General features: G+C 47.1%; 1 protein-coding gene across 1 annotated transcript; it reads left to right on the forward strand.

Annotated features, from left to right (window-relative positions):
- Positions 1-443: 443 nt before the first annotated feature.
- Pmar_PMAR014260 (conserved hypothetical protein) lies at positions 444-1,545 on the forward strand (the record flags this gene model as incomplete). Its single annotated transcript, XM_002765851.1, has 8 exons — positions 444-542; positions 590-717; positions 765-882; positions 927-1,014; positions 1,068-1,173; positions 1,224-1,292; positions 1,345-1,460; positions 1,505-1,545. Coding segments are annotated over 8 exons (765 nt in total), but the record flags the coding sequence as incomplete, so codon positions are not given.
- Positions 1,546-1,577: the final 32 nt, after the last annotated feature.

A 1,577-nucleotide genomic window follows, 5' to 3' on the forward strand; every position in this document is an offset into this window, starting at 1 on the left:
ATGGAAGCGAAGGTAGAATCCACCGGAGATGAAAGAGACCAGACTACTGTTACTCGTATTGCGGAAGTGAATGACAAGCCCTTCCTCTGTGGGTACGTTAATGAGGCCAACGGTAGGTGGCAAACTACAATAGGTCAACACTGTTGGGCGACGTAGGTCTAGAGTATCACCATGCTATCTCACAGACTAATGATCGAACACAACAGTCAGAACTCATAACCAAGTACTATCACCGTGGGGGGGTGAGGGGAGGACCGATTGTGGTAGTGGATGTAGATACCATCGGGAAGCTCAAACATGTACCACTAGGACGAGGCATATACAGACAAGGCGGGAACAGGGTACTAGCATGGTAATAGTATTATATGGAGTGGACAGGATACCCTTTCACTCAGCCTCGACGGCTCAACTTACCTGATCTTACTCAAGATGGGGATAGGATAATGATCCCCAGGCCTTACTTCACTAGCGCCGACAGAGACGCTCTACTAGCAGAGAAGGTCATCATTATACAGTCCCATACCCGTGGTATGATAGCTAGAGTAAGCATGGTGTGGATACTATTGAGGAGGAGAAGGAGTGGTATCAGATACGCTGCCGGCATCTCCGAATTGAGAGGGAAAAGTTTGAGAGACAACGACAGCGTGAGGAGGAAGAAGCCATTATTGAGGATGAACATATACGTAGACGGGAGGTCGAACGCAGGCTCCATCCAAGGTCAAAGACTCCTACTTGGGGGGGGGGGGGCTCTATCGCCTTTGCAGGACATATGATGACTTCATCACTTTGTACAATGAGGTGGAGGCATGGAGACGGAACGAGACAAGACGTATAAAAGAGTGTGCTCTGTCAAAGGAGGAGCAGCAGGTGGCGTTGAAAGAGGTACCTACTATCTATGTATGGGAGAATGGATGGTGTGGTATCAGTTACTTGACAAGGAAGTCAAACTATTACAGACAATAGATCGATTGAAGTTACATGCTCATAAACACAATAGGAGCACTAAGATCGACAGTAGGCACCTGCAGTAATAATTGTGATGAGGATGACAGCTGTATGACTTGTAGGGAAACTAGAGGCTATGGCTAGACCCAAGGTATGGACACAGAGTGATGGTGATAGCACTCTCGTGTACACACCCTCTACTACTCGGGCCAAGGAGTACATGGATCTGTAAGTTATCTATGGGGGCAAGAGGATGAGCAGCATCTGCCTGAGGATAGGTATAAGGCTCTACGGCTCACAACACTTACTATCAATGAGCGATTGGATCTACTACTACATATTAAATGGTAGTAGCAACAGTGTGGGAGTCTGACATTAGTTTGACTGCCAGTTTTTCAGGGCTGTGAAGAGCTACCCTTGTGAAGTGACTGCTGCCTTGGCTGAGCTCCTCGACCGTGAAGCAGATCTACTGAATCGTGGTAGAGGTAGTCGCAGCTTGAAGGCTTTGCGAGAGAGTAATAGTTGTATTAATAGGATATAATGAATGCCTCGTGATCAGGGATATCCAATCTCTTCTTCGACTACATCAGCACACCTAAAGTGAATCCTGAAGCCCAACTCTTTCATAGACT

The sequence above is a fragment of the Perkinsus marinus genome (genome assembly GCF_000006405.1).
Source record: "Perkinsus marinus ATCC 50983 genomic scaffold scf_1104296974376, whole genome shotgun sequence".
In the NCBI taxonomy this organism is placed as follows: Eukaryota; Perkinsozoa; order Perkinsida; family Perkinsidae; genus Perkinsus; species Perkinsus marinus.